The 14,858-nt window shown below is 61.7% G+C and overlaps 1 protein-coding gene across 1 annotated transcript in view; it reads left to right on the top strand.

Annotated features, from left to right (window-relative positions):
- OBSCN (obscurin, cytoskeletal calmodulin and titin-interacting RhoGEF) overlaps positions 1-13,040 on the top strand; it is a gene marked incomplete at its 5' end in the record, with an annotated part of 134,611 nt that extends 121,571 nt beyond the window's left edge. Inside the window, 25 exon segments of the mRNA XM_007456511.1 lie at positions 316-412; positions 740-861; positions 1,402-1,514; positions 1,671-1,839; positions 2,011-2,077; positions 2,520-2,720; positions 3,456-3,516; positions 4,017-4,094; positions 4,457-4,629; positions 4,719-4,745; positions 5,513-5,665; positions 5,755-5,800; positions 5,935-6,012; positions 6,357-8,364; positions 8,938-9,018; positions 9,317-9,427; positions 9,602-9,769; positions 10,521-10,643; positions 10,818-10,988; positions 11,237-11,321; positions 11,555-11,794; positions 12,037-12,260; positions 12,407-12,476; positions 12,613-12,762; positions 12,863-13,040. Coding sequence (XP_007456573.1) covers positions 316-412; positions 740-861; positions 1,402-1,514; positions 1,671-1,839; positions 2,011-2,077; positions 2,520-2,720; positions 3,456-3,516; positions 4,017-4,094; positions 4,457-4,629; positions 4,719-4,745; positions 5,513-5,665; positions 5,755-5,800; positions 5,935-6,012; positions 6,357-8,364; positions 8,938-9,018; positions 9,317-9,427; positions 9,602-9,769; positions 10,521-10,643; positions 10,818-10,988; positions 11,237-11,321; positions 11,555-11,794; positions 12,037-12,260; positions 12,407-12,476; positions 12,613-12,762; positions 12,863-13,040 — 4,994 coding nt within the window.
- Positions 13,041-14,858: the final 1,818 nt, after the last annotated feature.

Below are 14,858 nucleotides of genomic sequence, written 5' to 3' on the forward strand. Positions count from 1 at the left end.
GGGAAAGAGGGAGAGGGGAGGGGGAGACCAGGAGGACAAGGGGAATGGGAAGGAGCAGTAAGTGAGCAGTGCCCCAGGCAGACCAGACCCCTGGGAATGTGCTATGGGGCCCCTCCCCCCAGCCCAGGGGGCTGAAGTGCACTTGCATGGCTGGAGCTCTAGGTTTGCAGTCATGGATCCTGTGCTCTTGGAGCCCCTGCTCTGGCTGTCCTCCCCTCCTCTGGGCCCTGGAGGTCGATGCAGAGGCAAGTCATGAGGGATTGTCTCCAGCCCTATCCCAGGCTCCATCTCACTGGGCCCCTTGCCTCCCACCAGGCGAGCCCCAGAAGGTGCCACAACCTCTCTCCCACGAGGGCCTGGAGCAGAACTCTCGGGCACACGCTGAGGTCCAGGAACGCATGGTGCCCATCCGGTAACTTCCCCAGCTGGCTGGGGGATGAGGGGACATCCTGGGGGCAGGGTCGGGCACGGGGACAGGAGAGTAAGGGGTGGAATCACAGCACCCCTGCACTCTCCATACCAGCCCCACCCTAAGCCCAAGGGTGGGGCTGGGAGGAGAGGCCACCCCTGGAGCAAGGGAAGTTGGGGGAGCTCCCTTCTCATCCAAGGCTGGGGCCCCTTTCTGTACATCCCCTCCCAAAGAGCCTGCTGCAGCCCCCATCTTATCTTGAAGCTCGGCCTCCCATACCCCAAAAGTGGAAGGGTGGGGCAGACAGCTAACTCCACTCCATGGCCCCAGGATGGAGGGCGCTGCCTGCCCCAGGGCAGGTGCAACGGAGCTCTGGGACATCCACAGCCACGTGTTCACAGAGACCAAGCACAGGACATATGTGTACCAGGCCAGCGACATGTATGCCACAAGTAGGTGGGGGCCCAGCACTTTACACGTGTGCCCACCATGCCCTGGGCAAGGGGGGACATTTGCATGGAGGGGCCAGCAAAGCCACCTGGCATGCCCCAGCCTTACTGTGGCCAGGGGCCCTGCTCTCCCTCTCCCTGTGTCCCCTCAGAAGGCATCACTGGGAGGGGAAATGCAGGCAGCAGTGACCTTTTCCCCGCTCAGAGTTAGCATATTCTGTGCGGCCTGCCCTCAGAGAGCCGAGGTTGAAGCAGGAGAGACAGGGGTTAGACTGAAGGAAGCACTTCCAGACCATCAGGGGCCTGGGGGGAGTCAGGATGGGGTCACTTTCACTTGGGAGGCAGGTGGGCTTTTTCACCCTGGGGTATATCTCGGGGCCTCTCTGCCCACCTAGGGTACCAGGACACACCGGGGGTTACTGCCAGCCCACCTGGGTCTGGGTCTCTGTGAAAGTAGGCCGGGGATCAAAGATTTCAGCACAGGACAGGCTGTGGTGGGACAGAGCCAGGCTCCTTCCCAACGGCTCCCTCCCCTACCCCCAGGGCCCCCATCCATGCAGGTCACCATTGAGGATGTGCATGCCCAGAGGGGCAGCGTGGCGCAATTCCAGGCTGTCATTGAGGGCAACCCGCAGCCCACGGTGACCTGGTATAAGGTAGGGACAGGCCAGGGTTGGGGTCCTGCCGGCGGGAGGGGGAGTGTGTGAAACCCCACTGGACTGGACACAGCACTCACTGAAGGTCATGCTGGGCCGTGGTGCTGGGGTCACCCATGGTGGGCTGATGGCCTCCCTGCCCTCCTGTGTCTCCAGGACGGTGCCCAGCTGGTGGATGGCCCCCGGCTCAGCCAGCAGCAGGAAGGAACCACATACTCCCTGGTACTAAGGGATGTGGCCCAGCATGATGCTGGTGTCTACACATGCCTGGCCCACAACGCTGGAGGCCAGGTGCTATGCAAGGCAGAGCTGCTGGTCCATGGGGGTGAGTGGGGGACCCCTTCCCAGGCCTGTCTTGGCTCCACGCAGGCGTGTGGGGCTGTGGGTATGGGGGTCCTGTGAGCCCCCCCAGGCTCGGGCACTATAAAGTTGGGGGACAGAGAGACGGGGTGGTCATCCTTGCTCACACCTACAGCTTCCCCCTCCCTGGCTACAGGCGACAGTGAGCAAAGCTCTAGGAGGAAACTGCACTCCTTCTACGAGGTCAAGGAGGAAATTGGGAGGTATTGCCCGCCCCCCATCCCAGCCCCAGGAGCCTCCCCCGCTGGACCCCCACCCCCTAAGACCCTCATCCTCAGCCTCCCGCAGTTCCTACCCCAGGGTTTCCATCCAGGAGCTCCCAGCCCTCCCCCGCACTGCACCCCTACAATCCCCACTTCAGCACTAGCAGAAGCCCACCCTGCCCCCCGGAACCCCGCCTCCACCGAGTACCTGCCTCCTCCAGCCCTCACCTTCTGGAGCCCCTGCCTCCTGTGAACCCTACCTCTTTCCGGAGCCCCCGCCCACAGAGTACCTGCTGCCCCACACCTGCCGGGAATTCCGCCCCCTCCAGTACCCACTGCCCCAGCCCCTGCTCTCCCGGAACCTCCCTTCTCAGGAGCTTTGCCCCCTTCCAAACCCCGTCCCCCAGGAACCCCACCCCAACGCACTGTCCCCTCCTCCCAGGGGTGTGTTCGGCTTCGTGAAGCGGGTGCAGCACAAGGGCAACCAGATGTCCTGCGCCGCCAAGTTCATTCCCCTGCGGAGCAGGACACGTGTCCAGGCTTATCGGGAGCGGGACATCCTAGCAGGGCTGAGCCACCCGCTGGTCACTGCACTGCTGGACCAGTTTGAGACCCGAAAGACCCTGATCCTCATCCTGGAGCTGTATCCCGTCTCACCCCAAGGGTGCAAGGTGGCGGGGGGAGGGGGATGTGCCCCAGACACACAGGGGTCCGGAGGGCTGCGTGGGGCTGTGGTTTTGGTGATCCCAGCCCTGCCTGCCTCATGGGGGCAGCCGGTAACGCTGGCGATTCGATGCTTTGTGACTAACCCCCTCCCCGACCCCGAACACACTGCACAGACCTCATAGCTCCTAGGCCTTTGGGCCAGGAATTTGGGCAGGGCTGCGTCCAGAAGGTCCAAGATGTGCCCCTGTGGGCTCCTCCCGCTGTCCACGTTGCCTTTCCAGCAGGAAGTTTGGACTTCTTACCTGGCTTCTGCAGGCCCCAAGCGCTGACGCTGCTTTGGATGCCTACCCATGCTCCAAGGAGGGGCACACACCCTACCGGATCCATCTGCCACTCGTGGCCCAGCTGAGGGTCTCTGAATGCTGTGTGTGCTCACCACACCCCCACCTCCCCAGTCAGCATCCCCTGGGGATGGGGAGGGGGGGACACGTGGGCTCTGTGCAGAGGGGAGAGGATACCTCTGCTCCCACTCTGCTGCTGCCCACTGGCCTCAGCCCCTCTACTTGGGGCATCTTGTCCCTCACATCCTCCTCAACTGCAAGCACCAGCCTCCCTAGAATAGCTCCCCCCCACCGCCCCGAGATAAGACTCCCCCCAGCTGGTGTGAGGCTATGAGGGTTCCAGACCCTAGAGCTTTCCTTGACAGTCCCAGGTGCTCGTCAGAGGAACTGCTGGACCGCCTGTTCAGGAAGAGTGTGGTGACAGAGGCCGAGGTGACTGTGCTGCCTGGGCTGCCCACCCAGCTTCAGGGCAGCCTGCATGCCTGGCCAGGCCTCCTGCTTCCCCTGCCCAGACCACCTGTCCCTCAGACTAGCTCCCCAGCATAGTACTCCCCACCCTTCTAGGGTATTCCAGGGCCTCACAGGGTGTTGCAGCTCCTGTCGGGCTTTCAGAGCCCTCCCGTGCCCGGGGCTCACTTCTTCCCCACCCCAGCCTGCACTGAACTAGCTGTGGCCAGGCCTCGCCTGCTCTCCCAGTCGCCTCTTGCTTTGCACAGGCTGCTCCACACACCCAAACCTGCCCCGCCTTGGGGCTCAGAGGAATCCCCCAGCTACAGGGGTCCGTGAGGCTTTGCATGTGACCTGCCCTGTGGGACCACCGTCCCAGGCTCAGGTCTGGAGGGGATTGGAGGCCGTGTAGGTGGGAGCAGGCAGGGAGGTAAGTAGAGGGGGTTCTCGAGGCTGGCTCACCTGAGCACGAGCCTTTGCTGCAGGTCAAGGTCTACATCCAGCAGCTGGTGGAGGGGCTGCACTACCTGCACGGCCAAGGCATCCTCCACCTGGACATAAAGGTATGCAGATCCCTGGTGCCCCCAGAGCCCAGTGAGGGGCAGGTGGGAGCCTGGAGCCTATAGGCTGAGAGGGTGCAGGCCCAACACATCCAAATTCCCTGTCAGGATTTCCTCACCTCTGGGGACGGGGAGCTCACTATGTTATGATGGCCCCTTCAGGTGGGGTGCAGGTCTGATGGAGCAGAAGCTGTCCCCAGATGGCACTGAAACCTGTCCCCGGGGCTGCCCACTACCCCATGCTGGCCGCACCATCACTGTAGGGCAGCCCCTCAAAGACCCTTGAGTGTCCTCCCCAGGCCCGGCAGCCCTGGGAGTCACTTCCTTAGGGTACGGCCTCACCCACTCCCGACTCTGCCTGACAGCCCCCCAACATCCTGATGGTGCATCCTGCTCAGGAAGACATTAAAATCTGCGATTTTGGCTTTGCCCAAAAAATCACCCCGGCAGAGCCACAGTACAGCAAGTACGGCTCCCCTGAGTTTGTGGCCCCTGAGATCATCGAGCAGACCCCTGTGAGCGAGGCCTCCGACATCTGGTGAGTGGGGGGCACCCGCTCTCTGCCTCCTCCTCCCCCTCACCAGGCCAGGTCTGGGGTGACTCACGGCGGTGGTTTTTTTCCTGCAGGGCCATGGGGGTCATCTCCTACCTCAGGTGAGCAGACCCCAGCTCCTGTCGGCTGTCTCCTCCAAAGCCGGCCCAGACCCCTCCTCAGCAGGCCCACGGGAAGCTGTTGAACTGCTGGCTGCTCCTCAGATCAGAGACCCAAGACCTAAGGGGCAACTATCTTGAGAACATGCAGTCAGCCAACCCCGATAAGGGGTTTCTGCCAAGTGCTTTTCACACACACCCTGTCACAGAGGAGCTCTGCTGGGTCACGGGGCAGAGCACTGAGCTGTTTGCCCTAAAGGGTATAGGTAATTTGTCCAGAGCCCCCTTATAACAGTTATTGCTGCCCTGAGGACGCTGGTGGTATAGACTGAGCCTGGATTTCCTCTACAGGTGGAGCCCTGATCCCTCCACCCCCGGCTAAGGCCAGGTGCCCCCTCCAGACTGACCCTTGATCTCTGCCCCAGGCTGAGCCTGGATCCCTACCCCAGGCTGACCCTTAATCCCTATCCCAGACCAAGCCTGGATCCTCACCCCAGCCTGGGACCAGATACCCACTCCAGGCTTAGCCTGGATCCCAGCTCCAAGCTGAGCCAGGATCTCTGGGCAAATCTGAGACATATGCTGGGCTGGATGACAGTGGTGTTCAGGACTGGATGACAGTGGTGTTCAGAGGCATCTCCAGTCAGGGCTGGGAGCCCCCAGCCACCACCATCCCCATGAGACCCAGCACTCCGTGTCCTGGCAACCTGCCTCCCATGGACCCAGAAATTCAGCTCACGACTGAAGGCTAGTCATGTCTCTGATTTCAGCCTGACCTGCTCGTCCCCATTTGCTGGTGAGAGTGACCGAGCAACCCTTCTGAATGTCCTGGAAGGGCGGGTGTCCTGGAGTAGCCCCATGGCCACCCACCTCAGTGAGGATGCCCAGGACTTTATTAAGGCTGCTCTGCAGAAGGCCGTGGAGTGAGTACACACGCCCTTCCCTCTGCCTGAGGTCCTCATTCTTGCCCCACTGACCACTTGGACTGATCCCAGCCTTCCCCTCCCCACAGGGCCCGGCCCAGTGCCGCCAAGTGCCTTGCCCACCCTTGGTTCATGGTGAGTAGGCTAAAAGCGGGCTGGCCTGGCTCATGGGGAGGGAAACTGAGGCCAAGAGGAATGGGGGCCTGCCTGGGCCACAGGGTGCACCAGGGTCTCCCCGCAACGTGCCTCTCTCGCCTGGGCTCCCCCAGAAATCTGTGCCTGCGGAGGAGGCCCACTTCATCAACACCAAGCAGCTGAAGTTCCTCCTGGCCCGCAGCCGCTGGCAGGTGAGCTGTGCTGCCCTGTGGAGGGGGTGAGGGGTTGGGGTTGGGGTGGGAGGCCAGAGAGGGGAACGAGGCCCAGAGGGCTGGCTGGCTGTGTGTGCCCCTTCTGGGTCTGGGAGAGCAGGGAAGTGGGGCTGGGCAGCCTTCATTTCAGGTCTTTGCTACCTGAGACACCGGGGTGAGGTGGGGCAACATGCAGCATCCCTGCCAAGATGGGGACACACTGGCAGAGCCCTGGGCCCACGTCTTTTAACGCCCACCATTTCCTGAGCACCCCTCTGGGCCCACCGAGAGCTGGGAAGGCAGCGGGCAGCCAGCTGACCACCCCCTGTCCTCCACAACCCCAGCGCTCCCTGATGAGCTACAAGTCCATCCTGGTGATGCGTTCCATCCCGGAGCTGCTCCAGGGCCCGCCCGACAGCCCATCCCTCGGGGTGGCCCGGCACCTGCGTGGTGATGTCCGTGCCTCCTCCAGCAGCTCTTCCTCCTCCGACAACGAGCTGGCACCGTTCGCCCGGGCCAAGTCGCTGCCCCCCTCCCCGGTGACCCACTCCCCGCTGCTGCACCCCCGGGGCTTCCTGCGGCCTTCTGCCAGCCTGCCTGAGGAGGCCGAGGCCTGCCCACCCGCCTCAGCGTCGCCCCAGGGTGCACAGCCACCAGCTGCCCTGGGCTGTGTGCCCCGGCAGAGTGTCATCCGAAGCCTGTTCTACCAGCAGGTGGGCGAGGCCCCAGAGCTAGGGGGCCTGTCCGCAGGCAGCAGACGGCACCCCGTCCGGCGGCGGCACCTTCTCAAGGGTGGGTACTTCTCGGGCGTCCTGCCCGGCCTTCGAGAGCCACTGTTGGAGCACCGTGCGCTGGAGGAGGAGGCTGCCAGGGAGGAGCAGGCCACCCTGATGGCCGAAGCACCCTCCTCTGAGCCCGCCCTGCGGATGCCCAGTGCAAGCACCCAGGAGGCCTCTGGCTTCAGCCGCTCCCTGGACCTTGACAGGCTGACCACAGCCAGCCCCTCTGCCAAGGCCTGCAGCAAGGGGCAGTGTTCCGCTCTGGGCCCCTCGAGCCTTCAGGGGGCCCACGGAAAGAGCATGCCGGGAGGGGATGCACGTGCCAGGGAGAAGGAACATCCAGAGGGGCCCCTGCAGGGGCTGAGACCACTTCCGCCCACCGGTGGTGATGGGTGCTCTGCTCAGCAAGAGGGGTCATTGCAGGACAGCTGTGGAGGGCAGGCTGCCCCTTCTTTTCAACCCCAGAGGAGTCCTGCCCCCCAGGACTGTGGCACCCCTGCTGCTTTGGCACCACAATCTCCTGGCTCCTTCCCCCCAGGGCACTGCACAGAGCCGCTCTTGACATCCCCGAGCCCTTTCTTCTCAGGAAAGCCACAGGCCTCCCCCTCCCCAGCCCAAGCAAGCCCCCAGTCAGACTCTGAGAGAGGGCTGAAGGACACCCCTCTTGCCGGGAGGCCTGATCCACCCAAACCCCCAGGGCCAGCCTCCCATATGGGCATGGAGCCCGGCCCCTCCCTGGACACTGAAAGCCTGTCCCAGGAGACAGAGGGCCTGTCCCAGTCTTCGCCCAGCCCACAGCGGCCTCAGGAGCTGGCGACCACACGGAAGTTCTCCCTGGGATTCCATGGGGGCTACGCGGGGGTGGTGGGCTACGGCACTTTTGCCTTTGGTGGGGATGCCGGTGGCATGCTGGGTCAGGGGCCCCTGTGGGCCAGAATGTCCTGGGCTGCCTGTCAGTCCTCGGAAGAGGAGGAGGCAGGGGCCGAGAGCCCACCACCCCAGGCCAGCACAGTGCCTCTACCTGAGGGTGGCAGGGCCCTTCCGAGGGCCTCCCAGGAGAAGAGCTCACGGGAAGACTTAAGTGGGGGCTCTCAGGTGTCGCTCGTACAGATCCGGGACCTGTCCAGGGACCTGGAAGCGGCTGACACTGTGTCTCTGGACATCTCGGAGGTGGATCCTGCCTACCTCAATCTGTCTGACCTGTACGACATCAAATACCTCCCATTTGAGTTCATGATCTTCAAGAAGGTCCCCAAGCCTGTGGAGCCAGAGCTGCCACCCTCCCCTGAGTCTGAGGCTGAGGAGGAGCTGGCTGAGCTCCCAGAGGCCGCGTGGCCGGGCATTCTGGGTCCGCCAGCAAGCCTGGAGATCACAGAGGAGCCAGAGGACATGGAGGCCCTGCTCGGGGAGGTTGCTGGTGGCAGGAAGCGCAAGTGGTCACCCCCTTCCAGCAGTCTCTTCCACTTCCCCGGGAGGCAATCACTGCTGGAGGAGCCCACAGAGCTGGGGCTACGCCAGAGAGTGAGGGCCTCGGTGGCCCACATCTCCCGCCTCCTGAGAGGCAGGCCTGAAGGTTACTACCCCCACCCTGCCCCAGGACTGGGCACATCCATGTTCCCCACTCTGCACCTTGGGTCTCCTTGTCCAAAAGGACAGCTCAGGAGCTCACCTGAGTGATGCAGGAAGCCCTCCCCTGTCCCGGTGCTGCCCACACCTCCCGGGACACAGTGGCTTGTTTTCGAGGTCACCTTTGCAGCTTCGATCCCTCCCCATGTGCATGTGAGGCCCAGTTGTAATTCAACTGCAGTTACACCCCTGCGGAAGTAGGAACCAGACCAGCCCTCCCTGATCCCTGACCCCTGGGCCCTCAGCCACGCCTCCCCAGGCACCTGTGGCCCCTTGAGCTGCTGCCCTTACCTGCCCGTGGTGGCCCTGCCTAGGATGGGCTGATGCTGATGGGGTAGGGAGGGTGGTGCCCTCTGCAGCAGATGTAGCTCGTTTTCAATAAGACCCCCTGGGATCTGGGCTTTTCTGCCACATGGGAATCCCACAGTTGGCCACAAGGGGCCCCAGAGCCTTCCTCCCATGCTCCCAGAGGAGCCAGGCCCCTAACGTGTGACCTCTCATGGCCACTTCCTTACTGCAGGTCTGGAGAAGGAGGGCCCCCCCAGGAAGAAGACAGGCCTAGCTTCCTTCCGCCTATCAGGCCTGAAGAGCAGGGACCGAGGTGGGTACACTGCCCAGGGGCTGGGCCCCCACTGCAGCCCAAGGGACCTTACTGTGGGGAAAGGGAACCCTGCCAAGACAGTGCAGGGCGGGGGTAAGCTCGCACCCATGGGGGCTTGAGTACACCGGGGGACTCTGGCGCCCCAGCAGTCACGGCCCTGCAGTCCTGGAAGCCTTCCTGGAGTAGGCGCTGGTGTTGGAGATGAGGTGGGGCTCATCTGTATCCCCACGGCGGGGTCCAGGCCTTGCTCTCAGGCTTAGGGTCACCTCTGAAAGTTCACTTCACCTCCCTTCCCCAGCACCATCGTTCCTAAGGGAGCTCTCGGATGAGATGGTGGTCCTGGGCCAATCTGTGACTCTGGCCTGCCAGGTGTCGGCCCAGCCAGTTGTACAGGCCACCTGGAGTAAAGGTAAAGAGCTCTCCTGAGGCTGAGGGGCAGGGAGGCAGGGGGCGCTCCTTTAGGGCATTACTCTCATTGTACAGAGGGAAACTGAGGCTCGGAGAGGGTGTGGGCCCCGGGTGTGACCCTGAGGCAGGGCACCTGTGGGGGGCTTCTCTCGAGGTCCACTCCGTCCTGCTGCAGATGGGGCTCTTCTTGAGAGCAGCAGCCGCCTCCTCATCTCCTCCACGCTCAAGAACTTCCAGCTGCTGACCATCCTGGTGGTGACCGCTGAGGACCTGGGCGTGTACACGTGCAGTGTGCGCAATGCGCTGGGGACGGCGGCCACCACAGCCATTCTCCGGAAGGCTGGTGCGTAGGCCGAGCAGGGCCCAAAGAATGTGATGCTCACCACCCAGGCATCCACATCTTGGCGCTACCAGGGCCTGGAGGGGTCACAGAAGGCAGTAGCCGGCTCTGCAGACCGGGACTCCCGGGAGGGGACGCAGGAGGCAGGGTGACACAGCTGGCCAGGCCTTCTCCCTGGCACCCCTTTGGGTGCTCCTCTCCTTGCATTTCCCACGGTACCTCCCTCCCTGTTTCTCCAGCAAATGCAGGAAGAGGCGGCTTCCCATTTTGTATCTCTATTATAGTCAAAGCAGGCTCTCAAAACACAGCGCTGGGGTGTGTTTCTGGGGGAGCCAAGACAGAGGCTGCAGGCCTAGCTCTCAGACCTCTGACCTGGTCCCCAGAGGGGGCGAACCCCCACAAGCCCTGCACCGCAGCCCAGCAAAATAGAGGCCCCTCTGACTAGAGGCTGGGATTGGTGGCGGGCTGTGAGCAAGGGCCATTCCATGGGGTTCCTGGGTGGGCACCTGTGGGAGGGGAGCCTGGCGGGGTTGGGTAGGGCAGACACCTCCTGAGGCCCCTCAGAGGAGAGGCGTTGAGCCCCTCCTACTAGTCAGCATTAGAAGGGACCTCTGAGTGAACTGGACCAAGTGAGGGTGGGCTCAGGGGCCTGGCAGCAGGGTGCAGGAGGATGAGGCAGGGCTGGCTGGGGCTCAGAGCTTCATTAGAGAACTCCTGGGAGCCCGCCTCAGATTGCTGTCTGTGGGCCCTGCAGAGCGCCCCTCTTCCTCCCCACGCCCGGACATCGGGGAGGTGTATGCGGACGGGGTGCTGCTGGTCTGGAAGCCTGTGGAGTCATATGGCCCTGTGACCTATATTGTGCAGTGCAGCCTGGAAGGTATGGGGCCACTCCTGAATCCTCACATCCTGGGTGGCCCGAGGGTCACTGTGGGGGCACCGTGGGGAAGCGCCTGGCTGCTCTGCGCCCCTGGGTGGCCTGCGCGGGCCTCTCCACCCTGACATGGAGTGGAGAGGCCTTGGGCTGCCTCTCACCCGCTCCTGTGTGGCCCAGGCGGCAGCTGGAGCACGCTGGCCTCGGACATCTTTGACTGCTGCTACCTCACTGGCAAGCTTTCTCGGGGCGGGGTGTACACCTTCCGGACGGCCTGTGTCAGCAAGGCGGGCATGGGCCCCTACAGCAGCCCCTCGGAGCAGGTCCTCCTGGGAGGGCCCAGCCACCTGGGTGAGCCACTCTGCAGGGCTCTACGGAATGTGCCCTGCCACTTCAGTGAGTCACACGCTCACTTGGGATGGTTGGATCTGCCTGCTAGGCCCCCCACCCACAAATGGCCTGAGGAATGAGAGGTCAGAGTGTTCGGGGGTTCAAAGAGGGCTTTGAGGTCGCCTGGGAAGGGGTGATGGGAGAAAAGGCTGGGGGAGACGGGGCTGCAGGGGTGCCCTCCGCCAGTCATCGGCTTCCCCTTCCCACAGCCTCTGAAGAGGAGAGCGGTGCCTCAGGGCCAGCCCAGCCGCTCCCCAGCATGCAGACCTTCGCCTTCCAGACGCAGATCCGAAGGTGCGGGCCCTCCGGGGAGGGCGCGTGGCAGCGCCATGGCCCCACTAGCTCTTCGTGCTCCCGCCCCAGCCCCATCTTCTCTCCCCTCTGTTCACTTCCACTACATTTGCCTCAGCGCATCTGCCACCCCCTCCTGGACCTTACCCCTGGGCTTGCTTCTCTGAGATTGGGGTCCAGCCCGGGCCACCGGGCGGGCTGGCTCCTCACCAGCCTGGCCCGTGCTTCCTCCCTAGGGGCCGCTTCAGCGTGGTGCGGCAGTGCCGGGAGAAGGCCAGTGGACGCGTGCTGGCTGCCAAGATCGTGCCCTGCCACCCTGAGGACAGGAGTGCCGTGCTGCGGGAATACGAGACCCTCAAGGGCTTGCGCCACCCCCACCTGGCACAGCTGCAGGCTGCCTACCTCAGCCCCCGACACCTGGTCCTCATCTTGGAGCTGTGCTCTGGGCCTGAGCTGCTCCCTTGTCTGGCCGAGAGGTGAGAGGGCGGGGCCTGGCCTGGATTCGGGGCTCAGGACCTGGCCACCAGCACTGTGGTCCACCTCCGGCCCACCTCCTGGCCCCGCCTGCACCGGCCAGCCGACCAGGGTGGCTCAGCAGAGCTGGGCCTTCCCTCCTAAGCCCAGCAGGGAAGTCTGGTGCTTCCCCGTGGCCCCTTAGCTGTGGACAAAGCCTGGGTGCCCCTCCCCACATGCCCCCTAACTGGCCCTCTGCCCCTAGGTCCTCCTACTCGGAGTCAGAGGTGAAGGACTATCTGTGGCAGATGCTAAGTGCTGCCCAGTACCTGCACGCCCAGGGTATCCTGCATCTAGACCTCAGGTCCGAGAACATGATTGTCACAGAGTACAACCTGCTCAAGGTCATCGACTTTGGAAACGCCCAGAGCTCCTCCCAGGAGAGGGTCCTGCCCTCGGAGAGGTTCAAGGACTACATGGAGACCATGGGTGCGCAGGGTGCAGACACCAAGCCTGATCTGGGGGAGGGGTGTGCCAGGAGCAAGCCCTTCCCCCAGCCCTGTCTCCCTGCCTGCTCCACTGCAAACACCCAGCCCCTCACCTGTGACCCCCACCCATGCCGTCCCCAGCTCCAGAGCTCCTAGAGGGCCAGGGTGCCCTCGCGCAGACCGACATCTGGGCCATAGGTGTCACAGCCTTCATTATGTAAGTCTCCACGTGCCCTGTGGACTGGGAGGGCTGGCTGGAAAGGCAGGCCTGGGGTACACTGAGGGTGACCCCAGGTCCCTGTGACTCCCATCCATTGAGGGTGACCTCAGTCACTTGACCCCCACCCACTCAGGTTGAGCGCTGAGTACCCGGTGAACAGCGAGGGAATGCGAGACCTGCAGAAAGGGCTGCGCAAGGGGCTCATCCAGCTGAGCCGCTGCTACGCGGGGCTGTCCGGAGGCGCTGTGGCCTTCCTCCGAAGCACGCTGTGCGCGCACCCCTGGTAGGCACCCCCACCTACCCTGCCTGGCCCATCCCCCTGTGACCTGACCTGCCCGTCGTGGGCGGGAGCACGGCTAACGCCACCCTCCCGCGTGCTCCAGGGGCCGCCCATGCGCGTCCAGCTGCCTGCAGTGCCCGTGGCTGACCGAGGAGGGCCCCGCCAGCTCCCAGCCTGCAGCCGTGACCTTCCCCACCGCAAGTCTGCGCGCCTTCGTGAGAGAGCGCGAGAAGAGGCGGGCGCTGCTGTACAAAAAACACAATCTGGCCCAGGTGCGCTGAGCGCCTGGCCCTGCGGGACCGCACCTCTGTCTTTCAGGACTCCCTTCACATGTATACACACATCAATAAAAAGCAGAACTGGATGAGGCGCTCTCTGTTTCATTATTTTGTTTGGGGGAGGGGGTGAGGGCCCTGCCACCTTCCTGGTGTTTGGGGGAGGGCAGAAGTGCCCTTCTCTGTCCCGGCTGTGTGCTCGCAAAGACTTCATTAGGACTAGAGCCCTCTGAACCAGTTCAATGTGGAGGCAGCTCCATGCTCTTGCGGGTGTGTGCGTTTCTACTAACCGTGTCAGTGCTGCATCACACATGGACACAAGCCCAGGTAGTTTGCCGGGAAAACCTGATTGTGGGCACGTATCAAGGATTCCGACTTGTTCCACCGCAGCACCATTCCTGGGGTGGGGGAGGAGCTCAAGCTGGAGCGCGTGGACTGCAGACACTACCCTCTTAGTTCTCAGCGAGTCTCACGGGCGTGGTGACAGAGACATGCTGGTAAATCCAGCCCTCCTTGCTTTCCCCATCTCCAGACAACGGTGTCCGCACACTGGACATCCACCCCTTAGATCTTACTTGAACACAAAACACTTCATCTAAAAACCGAACATCTCCAAAAGTGAACTGCCTCCCCGCCCAGCTCCCCCCCACACACACCACACAACTTTCTGCAGACTCAGTAAACAGGGCCACTCAACCAATCCTTAAGCCCAACCGCCTGGGTCCTGGGCACTGTGACCTTACGTTGCCACGTCAGCAGCTGACCCCACTCCATCCCCTCATTGGTTCACCTGGCAAGGCAGGAATGGAGGTGGGAAGGGAGCCAAGGTGGGCGCAGGCTCTGTGCTCTCTTGGGCTGGTAGGGTTCTGCTGTTAGCAGAGAGGCTTCTCCCTTAGCTCTTCCCATCCGCATTCCTCCCATCCCCCCACCCCACCAGCGTGGCTCCATTAACAGCCCCACACCACTCTCCTATCCTCTGTGCTCTACCAATTCATCCCTCCCTGTCTCTTAACCCCTGGCAACCACTGAAAGAATTTTTGTTTTTGTTTTTCTTTTTAACTATCTCCATAGTTTTGCCTATTCCAGAATGTCATATGGTTGGAATCATACGGTATATAGACTTTTCAGATTGGCTTCTTTCACTTAGTAATAATTTAAGGCTCCTCCAGTTGTTTCATGGCTTGATAGATAATTTTTTTCTTCAGTTTTATTTTTGTAGTAATAAATTTATCATCTTAAGTGTTTTAAGAGTAGAGTTCAGTAGTTATATATTCATAATGATTGCAACCATCACCACCATTCATCCCCAGAACTCTTTTCATCTCATAAAACTGAAATTTTATATCCATTAAATACTAACTCGCCATTCTCCCCTCTCCTCAGCCCCTGGCACCCACCATTCTACTTTCTGTCTCTATGAATTTGACTACTCTAGGTATCTCATATAAGTGGAATCATACAGTATTCGTCCTTTTGTGACTGGCTTATTCACTTAGCATAATGTCCTCAAGATCCATCCATGTTATAGCATATGGTGGAATTTCCTTCCCTTTGAAGGCTGAATAATACTCCATTGTATGTATATACCACATTTCACTTATCCGTTGATGTACACTTGGGTTGCTTCCATGTTTTAGCTAGTGTGAATGTTGCTGCTATGAACATGGTGTACATTTATCTCTTCTAGAACCTGCTTTCAATCCTTTTGATTATATACCCAGAAGTGGAATTGCTGGGTCATATGGTAATTGCATTTTTAATTTTTTGAGGGAACTCCCTAGGGTTTTGCACATTGGTGGTATCATTTTACTTTCCCTACCCTAC

The sequence above is a fragment of the Lipotes vexillifer genome, unplaced genomic scaffold, assembly GCF_000442215.2.
Source record: "Lipotes vexillifer unplaced genomic scaffold, Lipotes_vexillifer_v1.1 scaffold814, whole genome shotgun sequence".
Taxonomy (NCBI): Eukaryota; Metazoa; Chordata; class Mammalia; order Artiodactyla; family Lipotidae; genus Lipotes; species Lipotes vexillifer.